The 18054-nt window shown below is 37.9% G+C and overlaps 1 protein-coding gene across 2 annotated transcripts; it reads left to right on the top strand.

Moving 5' to 3' along the window:
• Positions 1-33: 33 nt before the first annotated feature.
• c2h18orf54 (chromosome 2 C18orf54 homolog) lies at positions 34-17355 on the top strand. 2 transcript variants are annotated; one of them, XM_062972548.1, is made up of 8 exons: positions 34-125; positions 4326-4644; positions 5458-6180; positions 6648-6798; positions 8112-8217; positions 8944-9075; positions 11618-11682; positions 14405-17355. In XM_062972548.1, the coding sequence occupies exons 2-8, from the start codon at positions 4353-4355 to the stop codon at positions 14487-14489; spliced, it is 1554 nt and encodes a 517-aa protein (XP_062828618.1). In that variant the 5' UTR covers positions 34-125; positions 4326-4352; the 3' UTR covers positions 14490-17355. The 2 variants fall into 2 exon arrangements, with proteins under 2 accessions (XP_062828618.1, XP_062828619.1); XM_062972549.1 differs by lacking the exon at positions 34-125 and adding an exon at positions 3992-4230.
• The last annotated feature ends 699 nt before the right edge of the window (positions 17356-18054 follow it).

Genomic DNA, 18054 nt, shown 5'->3' with positions numbered 1-18054 from the left:
CCGAACGTCTGCTCGCTGGGTCCAACTGCGCACGCGCGTTTGGGGCGGAAGCTGTGGCGATGGCTGGGAGACCGGAGGCGCGCATGCGCAGTCGCGTCCTGCCGCCGCCGCCATTTTGGGAAAAGGTGTGGTGTGTTTTCTTTTCAAACGCGGAGGCGGGAGTTAGTTTTGCTGCTTGGGATCTGGATATCGAATGTGGAAATATATTTTTGTATATAGTTATAGTTAGGTAAACCATGGGGGCATCTACACTGGGGGATTAATGCGGCTTGATATCGCTTTAACCCATGGCTCAATGCTATGGAATAGTGGGTGATGCCGTTTTACAACGTTTCAGCCCTCTCATCCAAAGAGAACTTACTTTATTTCATTCTGTTTTTTCATGATTAATTTAACACAAGTTCATATAATATTAATAATTCTATTATTAGCATAATACTACTACAATAGAGTCTCACTTATCCAACATAAACAGGCCGGCAGAATGTTGGATAAGCGAATATGTTGGATAATAAGGAGGGATCAAGGAAAAGCCTATTAAAAGTCAAATTAGATTAGGATTTTACAAATTAAGCACCAAAACATATGTTATAAAACAAATTTGACAGAAAAAGTAGTTCAATATGCAGTAATGCTATGTAGTAATTACTGTATTTACGAATTAAGCACCGAAATATCACAATGTATTGAAAACATTGATTACAAAAATGCGTTGGATAATCCAGAATGTAGGATAAGCGAGTGTTGGATAAGTGAGACTCTACTGTACTAATAATATATATAATAATAATGTAATTTAATACAGTATATATACTACAACTTGTAGAGTACAATATATAATACTAATAGTATAATATACTGATAGTGTATTATATATTGCGGTATAATAATATAGTACAATATAATCTAATTTTATATTATATATTACATGTAATATTACTAATATTGCAATATAGTGGTATAGTATAATATAGTAATATATATTATAATACTAATATTGTGCTATGTTAATAATATAATATCTTGTATATACATATAATATTGATAACATACTGTAATACAATATAATACTAATAATACAATTTAATAATAAATTATAATATTGTAATATATACTAATACATTCAATATAATTACTACTGGGTTGCTGTGAGTTTTCTGGGCTATATGGCCATGTTCCAGAAGTATTCTCTCCTGACGTTTCACCCACATCTATGGCAGGTAGCCTCAGGAAGTGAGGTCTGTTGGAAACTAGGCAAGTGGGGTATATCTGAGGAATATCCAGGATGGGAGAAAGAACTCTCGTCTGCTTGAGGCAAGTGTGAATGTTGCAATTGGCCAGCTTGATTAGCATTGAACAGCCTGGCAGCTTCATAGCTTGGCTGCTTCCTGCCTTGGGGAATGCTTTGTTGGGAGGTCTTAACTGGCCCTTATGGTTTTTTGTCTGGAATTCCACTTTCTTCTGAGTGTTGTTCTTTATTTACTGCCCTGATTTTAGAGTTTTTTTAATACCAGTAGCCAGATTTTGGTGGGAGCCCCGGTGGCGAAGTGCGTTAAAGCCTGAGCTGCTGAACTTGCAGACCGAAAGGTCTCAGGTTCAATTTCCGGGAGTGGCTTGAGCGCCCGCTGTTAGCTCCAGCTCCTGCCAGCCTAGCAGTTCGAAAACATGCAAATGTGAGTAGATCAATAGGTACTGCTCCGGCGGGAAGGTAACGGCGCTCCATGCAGTCATGCCGGCCACATCAACCCCCAGAGTCAGACATGACTGGACTTAATGTCAGGGGAAACCTTTACCTTAGCCAGATTTTGTTCATTTTCATAGTTTCCTCCTTTCTGTTGAAATTGTCCACATGCTTGTCCAGTATTAATAACAGTAGAGTCTCACTTATCCAATGTTCGCTCATCCAACATTCTGTATTATCCAACATAGTCAGCAGGCCTCCGTGCGCCGGGCACCTGCCGGTTGGGGCAATACACATCCAGCGCAGACTTTTCCCATCAGGCACAGCGTCTGGTCTGCACAGCATCCGGCCTATTATACATTATCAGAATATTCATATCCTAAGCACTCAAATACCCCAGGGCAGTGGGAAAGCTGATGAGATTAAAACTGCACCTCAAAAAAATCTGTGAGTTAATGCTGCTTTATCATAGTACATCTCTCCATATCTGACTCCTTACAGTTTCAGAGGCCCCAAAGGGGAATAGGGAAATGCCACCCTCCTGGAGAATAATGTGAACATGATCAAATCATTTCTATTTATACAATGATACCACATTCTGTTCTTTTCATATTTTAGAGATGATCATTTACTTTTATTGAAACCAAGGAACCACTCAAATTACAAACAACTAAAAACAAAACGTATCTCCACAACAAGGAATTCAACCAGTTCTCCTTACAAGCAGGATGAGCAATATCCAATTTACAAAATTCACACCCACATACATAATTTGACATTTAATAGGCTTTTCCTTAATCCCTCCTTATTTTGCTTATCCAACGTTCTGCCGGCCCGTTTATGTTGGATAAGTGAAACTCTACTGTAATAATATTATAATGTAATACAATATAATAAAATTGTAATATAGTAATACCAATATATTAAATATAACTACTACTAATAGTATATAATTAGAAGAGAAGTCTGAGAGGATACATGATTATCATGTATAAATAGTCATAGGGAGGAGGGAGCAAGCTTGTTTTCTGCTGCCCTGGAGACTAGGACACAGAACAATGGAAAGTGCCCTGGAGTGTGGTGGAGCTCCTCCTTTGAAGGCTTTTAAGCAGAGATTGGATGGCCATCTGTCGGGATTTTCCTGCTTTTTGGCAGGGGGTTGGACTGAATGGCCCGCAAGGTCTCTTCCACTCTATGATCTTTTATAATAATAATAACAACAACAACAACTTTATTTTTATACCCCGCCCCATCTCCCCGGAGGGACTTGGAGTGGCTTACATGGGGCCTTGCCCGACAGTATATATTGATACACTGTTTTATTATTCTGTACTTGTATATTTTAAGTTGTAATGTTTTTGATTGTGAGCCGCTTTGAGTCTCCATATGGAGAGATAAAGTGAGATATAAATAAATAAATACTGCATTTTTTCTGAATAATTAACAAAAGTAGATTTGTTTAATTTGAAGTTTCTTGGAAGATTACTTCAATTAATGACTTACTCTTCCAACTCTGAAAAAAAATCCAAACATCACAAAAGTTTTGTTTAATTTGCAGATTCTTGCAGTGTTTGGATTTGTTTTTCAGAGTTGGAATAGGAAGTCATTAGTGTATTCCCCCCCCCCCCCCCCCGTTTGTCAGCTCCAACTTTCCATGCGGGGGACATGAGAGGAGCTTCCCACAGGATGGCAAAACATCTATGCGTCCCCTGGGCAATATCCTTGCAGACAGCCAATTTTCTCACACCAGAAGCGACTTGAAGTTTCTTAAGTCACTCCTGACACACACACACACACACACAAATCTAGCATTAAGTTTTCAGCCTGTAATCCATCTATTTTGTCGTCCACTGTCTTCCTAAAATTCTTTCTAGGGCTAAAATGGTTGCATCAACACTGTGGAATTAGTGCAGTTTGACACCACTTTAACTGATATTTTAATGCTATGGAATCATGGGATTTGAAGTTTTATAACATCCCTTTATAAGTCCCTTCTCTGAAAAAAGAATGATGGTGCCTCATCAAACTACTATACTTCTAAAGGCCTTGTAAAACTCTTACGTCCAGGAATTCCTAGCCTTGAGTCAAGTGGTGTCAGACTGCATTCATTCTACAGTGCAAACAAAGAAGGCTAAAGACCTTGTAAAACTACAACTCCCAGGACTCTAGCATATATGGGGCAAACTTCGGCCCCCCTGGTGTTTTGGACTTCAATTCCCACAATTCCTAACAGCCTATCAGCAATTAGGAATTGTGGGGATTGAAATCCAAAACACCTGGAAGGCCGAAGTTTGCCCGTATCTGCACAATAGCATTGAGCCATAGCAGTTCAAGTGTAGGACACTATTTGTCCTACAGATGCACCAAAGAGCTGGCAAACTGCATTAATTCTACAATGTAAATAAACCCCATGAAAATCTTGGCCCATTAGTTTGTGCTAATGTATGCTTCAAATCAAGTTGGATGTGGAAAATATTGTTATAGTTATGGGACTTATGTTTACGATGCTTTAGGTCAACCATGAAAATCATGGTGCTTTATAAAAACATGTGGGTCTCTATGACAGTTTATGGCAATTTTGAGAAATAAGGATATCTGTCTCATTCTTGTTTCTGTTGATAATTTTATGAAACTTGTGTTGCAGTTCCTGGAGGGGATGTGGTGAAGGCTCATGGCTTGCTTCATTAAAAAAGGAAATGTCTGCTCTCCTGAAACAACAGTGTCTTCCCTGCTAGCAAACGGTAGTCTTCATAGCAGCAACAGCAGCAGCTCCCTCAATGCCCACAGCTCCATTCAGTACAAGGACAAGTTGTACAGGTCTGCATCTCAAGCTCTAGAGGCATACATTGAAGATTTTGATCGAAGTCTTGTCTCACCGAATCAAAGGCCAGGGAAAATCTGGATTACTCAGAGTACTCTCAAAGACGCCAGTTCTTTGGAGGACAATGTCAAGCACAAATATGGTATGTGTGTATCTTCCTGTCTTATGTAATGTGTTGCCTGTATGTAATGTCTGCCAACAATACATCTTTTTTTTCAGAGTTTACATACTTTTATATTTTCATGTGTTGTAAGTGGCACATGTATGATGAGCAGCAGATAATAGAATACAGACCAGCAATTTGTGACATCTGTGCATTTAGATGAAATTATTCAGATGAACCTCAACTGCAAGAGACTATTAGCATTCAGCATCCTCTCATCACAGCCAAAGCAGCAGCAGCACCTGTTTTGTTATCTCCAGGACACCAGATACTGGGAGGAAGGAAATAGTCTCTGGCTAGAAACATGCTTCCTCACAACTAGGTTTCTGATACATTTAAAATGTAGGTGCAGCCAGCACAGGGAGTATCTGTATCTGTATCTTTCATCCATGGTGCCAACACAGGGATTATCTGTATCTCACAGGCCACATAAAATGATGCGGCAGGCTGGATTTGTCCTGTGGACCTTGCGTTTAACACACGTAGCCTACAGGTGTGTGTATAGCAACTTGCTGTGCTTCTGGTACATACTGATTAAGAAGTTTTACACATGGCTTAACTGGAAATAAGTTTTCTTGAGCATATGACATCTGTAAGGGTGCTATATACAATCCTGTTAAGGTCTACTCATAAAACAAGTGCCATTCTGTTCAGTGAAAACTCATTCTGTAGAACAGTGTTTAGGAATGTAGCTTCAGTTCTTTTACAAATGTACGTTTTGCCTTTTAAGACTTTTAAAAGATAATTTTGGAAGATGGCAATTCAAAATCCCTTTTTGTTTTCCACCTTTAGATAATTTAAAGCACCATGCAACATCAGGTTCAGCTGCTCCACATCTACGAAGAAAAACAGCATACGAGCTTGATCTGCTCAGTCTCACTACAGATGACCTTCTGACATTCCCTGCCGATGGTTCTGCACCTTTCACCCAGTCTTCTGCTTTTAGGTCAGGTCCTCTGCGCAGCAACCTGAACAGAACGTCACTGGTAACTTCAGCTTCCTGTTTTCCTCACCGGACTTCATCCTTTGGCAATAAAGAATTTAATTTTCGAGAAAAACCTGTTTCCTCTTTGCATACAGACTCTAATGGAAAACCGTTTGCATGTCACAAATATGATTCTGGACTTCTTGAGAAGGATCCTCAAATAGAACAAGAGTTTGTTTCTCATAACAACTATCCAAGGTGGTTCACAAGTCAGAAATCCGATTTGCATATTTCAGGGCTAAGCAGTATTCCTGATATTAAGTATCCAACCTGGCTGAAGAGTCATAATCTTTTGTCAGATTCAAGCAATGAAAGTTCTACCCTGCCACACGTTGAGGAGAATAATCCCACATCTGTGCAAGATAAGAAGAAACAGTTACGGAATCAAACTCAAAATCGATCAAACATTTTTGGCAATAATTTATTAGACATGGAATATAAGCAAGATGTTAAAAACAGCTGCCAATATGATGCTCCGGGTGTTTGTTTCATACCTCGGGCCTCAAAAAAACACATGCCTCTACTTAAAGGTAAGTAATATACATATAAAGTGGTTTGTCAAGGTGTTTATAATAAGAAGTGGTATTTAACACAGAATAGAGAAATGTCATGGAACCATTATGCTATTGATCAGATGTAGTTTGTGGGCTTAGAAAATAACACGCACACAATAGACATTAATCCACTGCTGTATGTGCAGTCAGCCTGTAACTGAATCAAATTGACATAGTAAAGCTACTGTAGTTCGGAATTACAGGATTCAGCCCAAAATTAAAAGATTGAAACAAGTTTTAAAATAAGTAAAACTGGTGTCAAGATGATGATAAAAACTGTAAACATAGTAAATTTAATCTTGACTTAAAATTGAAGTCAGAAAGACAGTTACATACAAGATGAGCAGATTATAATTTTAAATACTCATATTTATTTCAGCTAAAATGTAAGCTGTGGTTTGAACTTGATTTACATCTAATTGTAACTTCTGCAATAATTCTAGATGATGATGTTGACATACTACTTCACAAGGCATGGAAAACTCTAGAATCATCTGCTGAGGAATTAACTAGTGCCCTGAAAAATGATGGGAGTCCTTGTACAGTGGATGTGCTGGAAGGAGAGAGGTCATGGGATAATGGCCCGGTTGGTTTGTAAGTTAACAAGCAATGCATATATATTATAAAAACACAATAGGGATTTCTCATTTTGATATAGGTTAATACTATGACTTCAACATCTAGTTTTTTGCGGATCTCCAACCCATACTGAAGCTAAATTTTAAAGACACTTAGTACAACAACACTTCCCATTTGTGTGTGTGCTTGTTTTTGTTCTTTTGTTTTTAAAAAAAGATGTCAGAAACTTTGCTGAACCATACCACAGCTCTAGCCAGTCCAAGAGACTTTCCCTTCCAGTGGCAAACCAGAAACGTTTAGAAAGCTTATAAACAGGAAAGGAGAGAAACAATTCCCTTTTTGTCCTTTACCTGCATCAGAAGGAATTCATATAGCCACAATGGCTAGTACTCATTGCTGCTTTATTCTCCATTATGTCTAATTACAGTAGAGTCTCACTTATCCAACACTCGCTTATCCAAAGTTCTGGATTATCCAACGCATTTTTGTAATTGATGTTTTCAATACATTATGATATTTTGGTGCTAAATTCGTAAATACAGTAATTACTACATAGCATTACTGCGTATTGAACTACTTTTTCTGTCAAATTTGTTGTATAACATGATGTTTTGGTGCTTAATTTGTAAAATCATAATCTAATTTGACTTTTAATAGGCTTTTCCTTGATCCCTCCTTATTATCCAACATATTTGCTTACCCAACATTCTGCCGGCCTGTTTATGTTGGATAAGTGAGACTCTACTGTACTTTTAAATGTCATCTGACTGATAGCCATCACCACGTCTTGTAGCTTTAAATTCTATAGCTTGCTTATATGTTCTGTGAAAAATACTTCCTTTTTCTGTCCTATATTTCTTGCAATTCACCTTCATTGGATGATCCCATGTTCTGTTATTGTGAAAGTCAAAGAAGGAGAAAAAAAAATCTATATTAGGTTCTTGCTAATGGAAAGAGAACTTGTGTAATTGCAACTGTAGCTGCTGTCTTTATACTCTTCCAGATTCCCCTGTCACAACATGTCAGTACATAATGTTATCACAGCATGACATCAGTCGACATGCTAAAATATGGAAGATGCACAAGCCAGAAGCAAACATTGGTTTCAAACTGGGGCATTTTGGAAAAATTGTTTTTGTATTGTGCTGTTTTGTTTTTGCAACAAACTAAAGTTAGTCTGAATATATGTTGATTTGCTGTTACATGTGAACATATCCCTGACCCAGTTTTAAGATGCCAAGTTTGATGCCAACTTTCTTTATTTTGATGTAGTTGATAATGAAAAAGTGTTTTAAGACAAGACATTAAGTTCTAGATCTTCTCAATAGGAAATCTCCAGTGCCTGTGTGCTGTGAGGAGGAGAAGTCTCTTCAAGGTCCCAAAGCAGGTATTGTGAAAGGGTTTTTGGAAGATTGTTTAAAGAACAGCAGCCAGGTAAGTTAACATGGAACCTCAGGCAAAAAAAACAACAACAAAAACCCTGCTTACTTAGAACAGAAACTGTTGTGTTATTTGCCAATGGTATTCTGGAATTGCAATGCCAGTCAAATATGATCTAGAATCCAGAATCCACTCAGTTGGGATGATCCACCGTCTCACTCAGTTTACCTTCTCAGAGTGAAGAGGAAATCCTTCTGTTATCTCCAACTATTGATCAGAGATAATAGTGAAATTTCATTCTCTGTCATATTTTCCTCATTGATAATATGAGAAGGCAGGAAAGAGGTCCTACTATTATCTCCTGTTGCTTGCAAAAATGACAGTAAAATACATCTTGATGTTATGGAGAAACTGATAATGGGCATCAAGGAGGGACTGAGACCAGATGAAATTAAGGGAAGGAGAGCTCCATCTCTAGTTTTGTCTTGTTCACTGTATGACCCTAGAGACCCTGGAAGAGAAGTTTTAGATGGAATTATTTCTAACTGCTATGACAAGCACAGTTAATGGTTTGTTTGTAGCCGTCTACTGGGTGTTACGTTGGAACACAATGCATAGTGATGAAACTAAAGAAGAGACACTCTAAGCAATTAGTTAAAAGAACTGAATTATGTCCTTTATATATAGTGGTACTAACGTGGGAAATGTGCCTTGAAGAACTTTTCAACTGTTATATTAATTTCAGTGTCCTTTGATTATAATGTCTTTTTTTGGTTCCAGGAGAGTACATTTTCTGGAGGGAATCATCATGGGCCTGTGGAAGCTTTGAAGCTGATGCTATTTAATCTTCAAGCAGTTCAACATAGCTTTAACCAGAACAAAACTACTGGACAAAATGAGGAGTTTAAAAAAGTAAGCAGTTTCATTTTGAATTAGATTCACATTGGAATGTAATTATTTTATATATCTTTTTTCTGTTGTTTGAAAAGACTCATTGAAAAAGGTGACCTCAAAACATTTAGACACCATTGCCTAAATTCAAAGGACTTAGAAACAACAAAGTGTTGTTAAGGGTACTAGACTCTTTGAACATCAGTGACTTTTTGGGAAAGAAACCTTTAGGGGAAAGACCTGATTGCCTTTCAGGCTGACAAGGGTTATAAAGCACTCATCATGCTAAAAATGCTATATAATATGTAGCACTGCTGATAAGTAAAAAAAATACACAAAATATTACTGTATCAGTAAACATTAACCCAGATAGTATACGCAGTGGATCCAAATTCTACTTGAACAGAAGGAATTAAAGTGGGTCCTTTGTATCCTTGATTCTAGAATCCCTCATAGATACCAAAGTCCATAATTCAAGTCTCTTAATACACAATGGAGTAGTAAAATGGTGTCCTTCACATAAAATGGTATAAACAAGGTTTGCTTTTAAATTTCTTTATACAAATATTTTCAACCTGTGGATGATGGAATCTGTGTTAGCATTTATAAACGTTTATATTACCCTTCACAGGCTCTATCCTTTCAGATAGGCCAGTATTATTGTCACCATTTTTAAACACTAGTTGTGGTTAAGTATCTGCTTCAAAGAAGGTCTAAAATTTGGTAGAAAGAAGAAACCAGGAGGGGGACAGGAAGGATAAAATATGGAGAGGACATGTCACTTTAGTAAGATTTTGTTGCAGCAGAACATGGGGTGTCCTAGAAGCATTGCAGAAAAAGTTATTTTTTCTGGACAGATTTAAGGGAAGAAAGTAAAACAACATAGTGTTGTATGTACAAAGCATAAATGGCGAGGAGCATGAAGGAAGCAGGAGATCTTCAGGTTATTCTTGTTTCAGATGTGCAGAACTGAAATAATTACAGTGTTCCCTCACTACTTCGTGGTTCACCTTTCACTCCCTCGCTGTTTCACGGGTTTTCAATTAATATTAATGTACACATTTATTGCTGTATTTTCGCTGTTTCGCAGGTTTTTGCGGTGTGCAAAGGGGTTTTTTTGGGGGGGAGGGAGAAATAAAGGGAGGGGGGAGGGTAGGGAAGCGTAAATAAAAAAGAGTTATTTAGCTTCCATTCTTCTCTGCCGGTGTACTCTATATTGTAACTGCTAAAATAAAGTACAGACTGCATTGTAGTAAGTGGTCTGTGGTTTGTTCTCCTCCACACATAGAATAAATATAGTGTCCCTCCTTTGCGAATTTTCACTTATTGCGGGTGGTCCTGGAACATAACCCCGCAATAAGTGAGGGAACACTGTACTTCCTTAACAGCACAATCTTATGCTTGGCAACTTAGAAGTAAATTTGATGATTGAAGTGCACCAATGGAATTCTAGTTCAAATCTGCAATATTTTGATATTTTAGATTTGTGTATTTTTACAAATTTATATCCAGCTGTATTGAAGAGAATGTTCATCCTCATTACCTTCATATCATATTTGTTAAAAACAATTTGTTCTTTATTTAATAATAATAATAATAATAATAATAATAATAATAATAATAATAATAATAAAACTTTATTTATACCCATCTCCCCAACGGGGACTCGGGGCGGCTTACATGGGGCCATGCCCAGAACAATACAATATAGCAAAATATAAAAACAACATATCATAATACAATTACAACAATACAAAAATAATCATGTACAGTACAACACAAAATCAAAAAAGCAATATAACAGGGCGGGCCGCATGAACACTCAGTTAAAACCTTGGGTGAGAAAAGGATAAGAATAAAACCACGGGGAGCAGAGACATAAGATAGCAAACAGTCTGGAGGATAGATGATGGGGGGAGTAACAAAAAAGTGTGTAACAGTTACTCTCCGAAAGCACACCGGAAGAGCCATGTTTTTAAATCTTTCCTAAAGGCTAAAAGAGTGGGGGCTTGCCTGATTTCAATGGGCAGTGAGTTCCACAAACGGGGGGCCACAGCAGAAAAGGCCCTGTCCCTTGTTCCCACCAGGCGGGTCTGGGATACAGGCAGTGGCGACAGGAGGGCCTCCCCTGACGATCGAAGAGATCGGGCAGGTTTATGGTAGGAGATACGGTCACGAAGGTAGGTGGGTCCCAAACCGTTTAGGGCTTTATATATGATGGTCTGCACCTTGAATTGGGATCGGAAAATGAACGGTAGCCAGTGGAGCTCCTTAAACAGGGGAGTAGATCTCTCCCTATAACTCGCCCCCGTTATTAATCTGGCAGCCGAGCATTGGACCAGTTGTAATTTCCAAGCCTAAACTAGTTCTATACTTATAGCAGTAGAGCCTGGATATGATATGAATGCAAGGGAAATTGTATTGTAATAAAACAGAATCATGCTTATAGACTAACACATATGAACTTAAATGACTTGAATTTTACCTCTAGTTGTGAGGAAAAGAGAAAGAACACATTTTTAAACCTAAGTGTGCTACTGAGTAAATTTTATTTCATTTTCAGATCTTTGATGATGGTGTGGAATTTGATGATGATGATACCATCCCTGTAAGACAGTCTCTTCAGAGGTAAGCAACAGCCCCAAACCAATTAGATGGAGTAGTTAGGTAGAACTAAGTTGAGATTAATATATTTCTCCTCATTGATGTCAAAAACTACAAAAAATTGAAATGGTGTTTCTAATTGTTTATTGTTTATTTATTTTTTCCCCTCCTTTTCCCCAATACTACAACTCAAAAATACTGGAACTCGATATACATTAAAATATGTGCAGAATCAACAATAAAAATATTTTTGAATTATGTTAAAATGCAAGTAACAAGCCTAGAGAATTAATTTGTTTAAAATCCATTAAAAACTAAAATAAATTCAAATAGCACACCATTGAAAGCACATTACAGTTAATTTGTTACAATCTGAAAGAATACAAAGTTTTTACTTACTGATGAAAGAACATCAAGAATCACCATGCCTAGATTAGATATTTCCAGGAATAGATGCAGCTAGTGCACTAAGAGTAATTGTGCACATGATTCAGCTTGGCTGAATCCAAGATTACACCCAAACTGAGTAAAGGTCTTCAGAGATGCATAATCTAAAACCTATGTCAGGGGTCCCCAAACTAAGGCCCATGGACTGGATGCGGCCCTCCAAGGTCATTTACCTGCCCCCTGTCCTAAGCTTTAGACTTAGGGTTGACCTAAGTCTACCTGGTCTTTGGAGGTCTTTTTGCTTACTTATGGCCTTATGAGATCGTCTAGATGGTCTTTGAAGGTCTCTTTGCTTAGCTACGGCCTTATGAGACCATCTAGATGGCTTTTGGAGGTCACTTTCCTTGCCTATGGTTTTATGAAATTATCCAGATGGCCTTTTTTTTGGGGGGGGGGGCATTTCCTTACCTATGGTCTTATGAAACCATCTAGATAGTCTTTGGGGGTCCCTTTCTTTATCTAAGGTCTTTTGATGGCCTCATGAGATCATCTAGATGGCCTTTGAGGGTCCCTTTCCTTACCTATGGTCTTATGAGACCATCTAGATGGTCTTTGGAGGTCTCTTTGCTTACCTATGGTCTTATGATATCGTCTAGATCAGGGGTCTCCAAACTAAGGCCCATGGGCCGGATGCGACCCTCCAAGGTCATTTACCTGGCCTCTGTCCTAAACTTCAGATTTAGGGTTGATCTAAGTCTGAAATGACTTGAAGGCACACAACAAGTCCTAATTTTTTACTGTTTCATCATAGTCCGGCCCCCCAACAGTCTGAGGGACCGTGAACCGGCCCTCCACTTAAAAAGTTTGTAGACTCCTAACGTATGTCTTTCAGGTAACCAGGAGGACCCATCCCAATTTCAGTCCCCTCTGCCATTAAAGAGGGCTTTTAAAACTGAAGTGGAGGCTGTGTACTGTCTTTTTAAAGACATGTTGGTGGTGGAAGGGGATACCTCTCATGACTGGATAAGCCCAAAGAGCTTACAGGCCCTGTGATGCCCAGTCATGCCTAAATTCAATTGGCTTTCCATTGGGGGGGGGGGGATAGAGAACTCAATTGGCACAATTTGCTATTTGTTTCTCAGTCTCATATCCCAGGTTCTCTTAGCTACATCAGATTGAACTTGTTTGGAAGCAGAAAGCTTGATTAGGACTCAATTGATCAGGATTCCTTTATGCTTTAAAATAGCAAATTGCACAAGCCTTCTCTGGAGCAGCCCATTAGTAACATACATGGACAAAGTTAGGGTGATATAACAAGTTTCCTTTTTTCAAGCAAGAACTTTACTTAAATGATAAGTGCTAGCAGAAAGTTGAATGTCCCTTCTTGTAAAAAATAATAATATCCAGTTCAAAAATAGCATGTAGAAGTGTGGACTAGGCTTGGGCTCGGATTGGTTTGACTGAAAGTGATTTGTAATATTCGGTGATCCGTTTTGTGTAATTCCCCAAAAACAGACCGGGGAGGAGGGAATTGAAAATCTGGGCAAAATGGATCAAGAGAGCTGGATTTATCGGCTACTGGAGAGGATGGAGTTATGTCTGCAATATACCTGAGGCAGAGGTTTGCCGCAGGGCTCCTGGAGAAGATCCTGCAGCGTCTTTTCTCCCTCCCTGGCAGCAGAAAAGTTCCCTAGGCTCCTCCTCCAGAAGGGATTCTGCTGGGAACTCACTTTCCCAATAGCACTTGCATGGGGTGGACATTAAAAAGTCTCTGAGTTCCTCTCAGAGCATGATGGGAGTTGAAGTTTTCTCTCTCTCTGTTTCTCAGCCAATAAAAGGCCTGGTTGTGTCCATGCTCTGATTGGCTGAGAATGGACACAACTGGCGACTACAATTCCCAGAACCCTCTCTTGCAGTTTGTCTTATTTTAAAAAATGTTATGGTAAAATCTTAAAATAATTCTAAAAAATCAGTATATTGGTGAATTGTTTCGAAATGTGGCAGGCTTGCAGTTGTAAATGGGATCTAAAACTGAGGTGGGTTTCATGCAGATTGGCCTTAAAATGACTGAGGATTGAGCCTTGAAAGTTTCCCATTATAACCAATGGGCCAAAGCTCTGCCAAATGAAAGTGACAACACTCATCCCGATTCAAGTGACTTCCCAGTAAACAGAATGAGGGGTTAACTGAAAATGGACCGCGAAATGGCATGCTTTTTGGCTGAATTGCACAAGCCTAGTGTGGATCATATATTATGGGAAGAACTACTAACCTGAAACAGAACTCTCGGAATTGTTATCTCTAGCCTTCCAATCAACATAATAAACTATGTGGTCCCTCTTTTCCTGTTTTTTTATAGGGCTTTGCATCATCTATCTCGGCTTAAAGGCCTGGTTGAAGATACAGATTACAAAGAAGAAGAAATAGAACTTGCCAAAACCTGAAGCATAGATTCTCAGAACTCTGTGTGTTAGGTAAATGTAGCATCACTAATGCCATTGAATGCAATGGAAAAAATCTCAGGACAAAGTAATTGTGACTTGGAGACATTTCAGATACTTTTAAAAGAAGTAGTTGAATAACTCTTCATTGTTTGAATAAATGCATCTGAAAAAGTCATGCATAAATAGCACCCAGAGCTGAATGGAGACTAATGGTATTTTCTACAGCAGAAAAGACCTGAACTTCAGAAAAATTCAGAAGAGCTGTACCGGTCATATATAAAAGGCCTAGTGGTATTTTGCTTCCTTCCTCTTCCTGGTTCTAAATTTATATCCTGCATCACACCATTTTCAACATCTCTACTTTGTGTAGCACATTGATGGCTGTTTCCCATGAAAAAAACAAATGCAAAGATCCAGTTGAGTTCGAGGAGCTTGTTTCACAGATTGTTTGAAACTTGTGGCAACAAAGGCTTACACACTTGGGGGAAAGATTATTACATCAACAGAAACAGATTGTTTGTTCTCATCCCATGGGCTTTGGCTCAGGAAATGAAAGTTGTTATAATAACATTGGAGTTTTTACTTTTTATTAATCAATGATGTTTATACTGAGATTAACTAAAGTTAGATGTCTGGCTGTGTGTCAGTGCTAGAAAGCCGTTTCTTGGAATATAGGTATTGTTTCCTTGCCCTTCTAATTAAACTTAGTATCATAAAATTAGAGTTCCACATAGAAAAAATATACTAGAGATGTGTAAGATGACACATTTCAGTTCTCTGGGAAACTGCAAGACTCAAACTGTGATGTCTAACACTTTCTCCTTTAAAATGCTATGCTGTGTGTGAACCTGTTCATTGAAATCCAACAGTTTTTGTACAGAAGAGAATTTGGATATTTTTCTTAAGAATGAGGACAGCTTAACGAAGTGCAAGTACATTCAATATATCTCTAATAATAATATTATGAAATAAATAGGAAATGCTGGATTTTTTTTGAGTGGGGGGGGAGGATGGACAGATCATGGAAGAGTAAATATGTAGAGCATGGCATCAACCACATAAGTAGGAAGTAGCTCAAACTTTCATTATGTTCCATTTCAAGATCACTCCTAAGGAAAGGTATTAAGAACCTTATGTTGTGTTCTAGTGATGAATTTGATAATGACATCTTCTCCAAATACTAGCATACATTGTATGAATGAGGGTGTAGATAGTATCCACTCATGAGGTTGCAATTCAATTGATAAATTTTCAGGCTGCCTCTAAACTGCTTATAGAGGCATATCACTACATCTGTCATCTTTCAGATAGAAGGTACAATATGAACACACTAGGATCACAGGCGATAATTCTAAGACTGAAACTTTAGGTGTGTTTATTATGAAAAAAAGATACCTGTAAGGATATATTGAGTTGCACTAAGTTCCTAACAATTAATGTTTAGGAGTGTGCTGAAAGGTAGCTTGGCATTACTATTCAGTCAAAAAAATAAATTTAAGGATCTTAAAGTTATTCATGTTGAAAATATAACCAACTGCATAGCACCAAGCAGTAACATCAATTTATTACAAAAAAGAAAAAAGAAACTTAGTAAAGTTGGAACAAGTAATGAAGTGAAGGTACACCATCCTAAACAAAAGATATTTAGCATCTGAAATTTCTAACGGCACTTTTATGATTCCTAAGTTCTTATAGGATCATTGAAAATCCCAAAGGAAGGTTTTCAAAGCTCTTTCTTCATTTCCTCAAACCATTACATCTGAATTCAAACCCAGTTAAACATAACTCAGACCTTTGATTAATTACATTTTCCATGGCATTCCTTAAATGTAATTTAAAAGGCAGCCCTTTTCCTCTTCAGATATATATAATTCTTTTCTAATTTAAATGATATGTTAAATTATAGATTTTGGAAGGGACCACAGGATAATTTAGCCTGATTCCTTACTGAAGCAATGAACCAAGAGACAAGTATTTCCAAGAGATAGCAGCCAATCTCTGAGGCCTCCAAGGAATAACTCCTTCAAGTTATGTGGTATATTTTGAGTCTACCTTATCTAAATATCTGAAATTTGAAATAATCCAAAACCAGAAAATGTTGCCACCAGCTGCCCACTTTGGGGAAAGGGGCTGCAAAATCAGAGAGAATAAAAAAGGATTAAGGACAGGGCAAGGAAGTTTCCCTTCCTGGCTATTTTGCTAAAAGAGTGTAAAGTGCTGACAGCCAGGGAAATGTCTGGGACATCTGCTTTTTTCAAGGGCCTTGTGTTAGTGGAGTCTTCTCCTTCTTTTCCCCCATCAAGACTCCTTGCTGGAAGGGTAACTAGCTCTCTATCCCTCATTCACTAATATATGCAAATAGGGGTATTCCAGAATCTACAATCATCCAAAAACCTTCAAGTCTCAAGCATTTTAGATGAAGGTGACACAACTTGTACTCTGCTGAACTGTTTGTCCAAATATGTAATAGGAATCTTATGTCTTGTCGTTCGAAAATATTGTTTTGGGTTCTTACTCTTTAAAGGCTAAGGGGCATGTGCAGTTTAACCTGAAACTATTGTTTTGGCGCTCATCCTTTGAAGGCTGAAGTCACATGCAATCTAAAGTGTTGACATTTTAAACTCAAAATATTTATCTGGAATTCAGTTGAATGAATAAAAGACAACTTGTGTTTCATTTTAACTGTTGAGTGTCTTGGTGAAGGGCCTACAGTTAATAGCTTGCATTTGGGGGATGTGATTAAGAGATGTTTCCTATGCACAAAAACAGTGTAATCAACATATGTTTAATTTGTTTTGTGTCAGTTAAACAGAAAACAAAGCCTGCTCCATGGTGCAATAAAGTTAATACATGTATTGTCCTTAAATTTATTTATTTATTTCATTTATACCCTGCCTTTCTCACCCCGCAGGGGACTTAAGGCGGCTGAACAGATACCTGAGCATTTGCTGGGGGATTCTGAAAAATGCCATCCAAAAAAAGAAGCTTCCAAGCTCTGCTGACTTCAGCAGGCTAACATCTGATTGTGTAGTCAGTGTACAGGGTAACATAAGTTTGAATGTGTGCACAAAGGTCTTTGAGCAGCATTCCTTAAGCAATTAAACCAATTCTTATCTTAGGATAGATACATACAGACATTCTCCTTGTTTTTCTGTATGCTTGTTTTTTTAAAAAAAAAAATTAAGGCTGCCGTCCTATTACACTTTTCAGCTTATTGATTAAACGTCAAGAGTTAATTCATTCACTTTAATCTGCCTATTAACTTAATTTTCACTATGATTTAGATATGGTGTTCAAGTTTATAAGCAATATTAGCTATTAGAGAGAGAAAAAGAATCAATATAATCTCCAAATAAACAAGCACGCCCTTAACTGAGACACTTCTCAATATGAATGACCATTAATCAATTAAATATTTAGTTTATTAATTTACTACCAAAGTTTGGAACTCTTTTCAGAAGAGCTTGACATGCCATTGGAACTGGACATCCCTTGTGGTCTGTCCCAATTCTATGTTTCAATGAATCTATGATTGGCTTTTGATGTAAAAAGGGACTGCAAAAGT

Source organism: Anolis carolinensis, chromosome 2 (genome assembly GCF_035594765.1).
Source record: "Anolis carolinensis isolate JA03-04 chromosome 2, rAnoCar3.1.pri, whole genome shotgun sequence".
NCBI classification, from domain to species: domain Eukaryota; kingdom Metazoa; phylum Chordata; class Lepidosauria; order Squamata; family Dactyloidae; genus Anolis; species Anolis carolinensis.
Note: the sequence above shows the minus strand (reverse complement) of the source record. Positions and strands in the feature narration are given on the sequence as shown.